The sequence below is a fragment of the Lepus europaeus genome, chromosome 11 (genome assembly GCF_033115175.1).
Source record: "Lepus europaeus isolate LE1 chromosome 11, mLepTim1.pri, whole genome shotgun sequence".
NCBI lineage: Eukaryota > Metazoa > Chordata > Mammalia > Lagomorpha > Leporidae > Lepus > Lepus europaeus.
The window spans coordinates 18,323,510-18,325,598 of record NC_084837.1 but is presented as its reverse complement, the minus strand read 5'-3'; the positions used below and the strand labels follow the sequence as shown (position 1 = coordinate 18,325,598).

At 70.0% G+C, this 2,089-nt stretch overlaps 1 protein-coding gene across 2 annotated transcripts in view; it reads left to right on the top strand.

Moving 5' to 3' along the window:
* The first annotated feature begins 50 nt into the window (after positions 1 to 50).
* Positions 51 to 2,089, top strand: part of ARID4A (AT-rich interaction domain 4A) — an 85,014-nt gene continuing 82,975 nt past the window's right edge. The window contains exons 1-2 of one of the 2 annotated variants that reach the window (XM_062205049.1): positions 51 to 391; positions 1,510 to 1,565. In XM_062205049.1, the coding sequence (XP_062061033.1) occupies positions 235 to 391; positions 1,510 to 1,565 (213 nt within the window). In that variant the 5' untranslated portion in view covers positions 51 to 234. Of the gene's footprint in view, positions 392 to 505; positions 543 to 1,509; positions 1,566 to 2,089 lie in introns of those variants that run through there. The other variant, XM_062205050.1, reaches the window with a different exon arrangement.

Here is a 2,089-nt window from a genome sequence, read left to right as displayed (position 1 = left end):
CCTGCCCCGCCCCCGTGCGAGCGCCTGGCTGCAGTTCTGGGTTCCGTTTCCATGGGACACTGCACCGCCAATCCTCGTGCCGAGCTGCTCTTCCTGACCCCTCGGTGCACCAATCGGTGCTCAGTCAAGCACATCCGGAGTCGCCTCAGCCAATTGCATCTCAGGACTCGCCTACTCCGTCCCCCGACCCACCAATCGCGTCAGTCTGCGGAGCCAGCCAATCACAAGTAGAAGATGTCCTACCTGCTGTTTCTCGCACCAATCCGTGAAGTTTCGGAGATGCATCCAATGAGAACGGCAGGCAGCGGGCTCCAATCCGAAGCTCTTCGGCGTCACGGGCAGCCAATAGGAGTTCGTGTAGAAGCGAGTCTGCTCAACAGCTTGTTATTTGGTGGATTGTGGCAGTAAATCGGGGCGAGTGGGGAACCGGGCGCAGGGGCTGCCGCCGCGGCCGGGAGCGGTGCTGCCCGGACGGGGGCCCACGGGGGTCGGAGGGGCGGGGGACTCGAGAGAGCTGACAGCGCGCGGTCGAGCCGCAGCGGGTAGGTGGCGGGCAGGGCGGCGGGGCAGCTGAATGGACGGAGCGGCAGCGGCAGCTGGTGCCGCTGCCCGGGGTCCCGGTGCAGTTGGAGGCGTCGGAGACGGGGCGGGCGGCGCGCCGAGCTCTGGGGCAGGGGGCTGCACTGCCGGGGCCGCCGCGGCCGCTTCCCCCCGGCGCCCCGGGAAAATGGCTGTGGGCTTGGCCGCGCCGCTAAGTTTGCTTCCGCGCGGGGCAGAGCCGGCCCCCAAGTCCGCGGCGGCGCCTGGCAGGAGCCGAGGGGGCGCGGGGGGCTGGTCCCGCTCCGGGCTGCACGAAAAAGTTGAGGCGGGCGCGCGGGAGGAGGCGGCGGCCGCGGCGGTGCGGCTGCCCTCCCCTCCCACACCCCGTCCGGCCGCCTCCCTCCTCCTCCTCCTCCTCCTCCTCCTCCTCCTCGCCTCCTCCTCCTCCTCGCGGCGCCCCCGGCCCGCTGCCCCCGGCGCGGGGGCCCCCCGGGCGCGCGCAGCCCCCCGGCTGCAGGCCGCGGCCCCCTGCCCCGCGGGCCGGAGGAGCGCTTCTGCTTCCTGACACGGTGCGGAGCGCGGGGCGGAGAGCAATGGCGCCGTGACACTCGGCTGCCGCCGCCGCGGGCCCGGGGCGGGCCGAGGGGGCCGAGCCGCGGAGGCGGGGCGCGCGGGCCGGACTCGGGGTGTCCCGGGGGCTGCGCGGGCGGCGCCCTGCCCGGCTCCCCCCGAGCGCTCCGTCCCGGGCTCCGAGTCGAGCGTTCCGGTCCGGGCGGGGGCGCGGGGGGCCGCCGGGCTGCGGGGCGGAGCGCGCTGCCCTCTCGGCGCGCGTGGGCTGCTCGCCGCGCCCGGGGCCGCGCGCGCCCCGCGAGGGTCCGAGCCCCCGGGCCGCTGCGGGCGCTGCGTGTGTGGGCTCGGCCGGGTCGCTGACTCCGCGTCTGTGTGTCTCTCTCTCTCTCTCGGCTGCAGCGGCGGCGGTAGGGCTCGCGGAGCTGGACCCCCACAGATCGCCCGTGAAAATGAAGGTACGTGTTGGGGCGGGGGTGCGGGCGCCCGCGGCCCCGGCCCCGAGCCGCACTTTGTTGAATGGGCGAGCCGCGGTCGGTACGTGCGTGCGCTCAGCCCCGCCGCCGCGGCTCGCACTTTGCAAAGCCGCCGCAGCCCACGGTCGTGGTCCACTCAGCTCGTATTTTTCAACACTTCCTGCGCCGGCAGCCACCGCTGCAGAAGGGAAGCTTTTGTCCTGCTCTGGTGCTTTGAGGGGATTTTTTTTTTTTTTCTCTTTTGGAAAATTGTTTTCTTCCTCCCATGGCCGATTTTCAGGCACAGGATAGGTGCGTGGAGAAGAGGAGATATTTCTTCTGAGGATACAGCAAACTTCGGTGGCTGGAGAGTTGGAGTTTATGATAGATATTTAAAACCTAGAGCCGCCGTGTCGTGTGTATGTGCACCCCTACACACACACATACACACACACACCGCGCTGGGGATGTTTAAAAGCAAAGGGAGACCTCGTAGGTTTCTGGAGTGACTGTGTTAGGTACTTGTT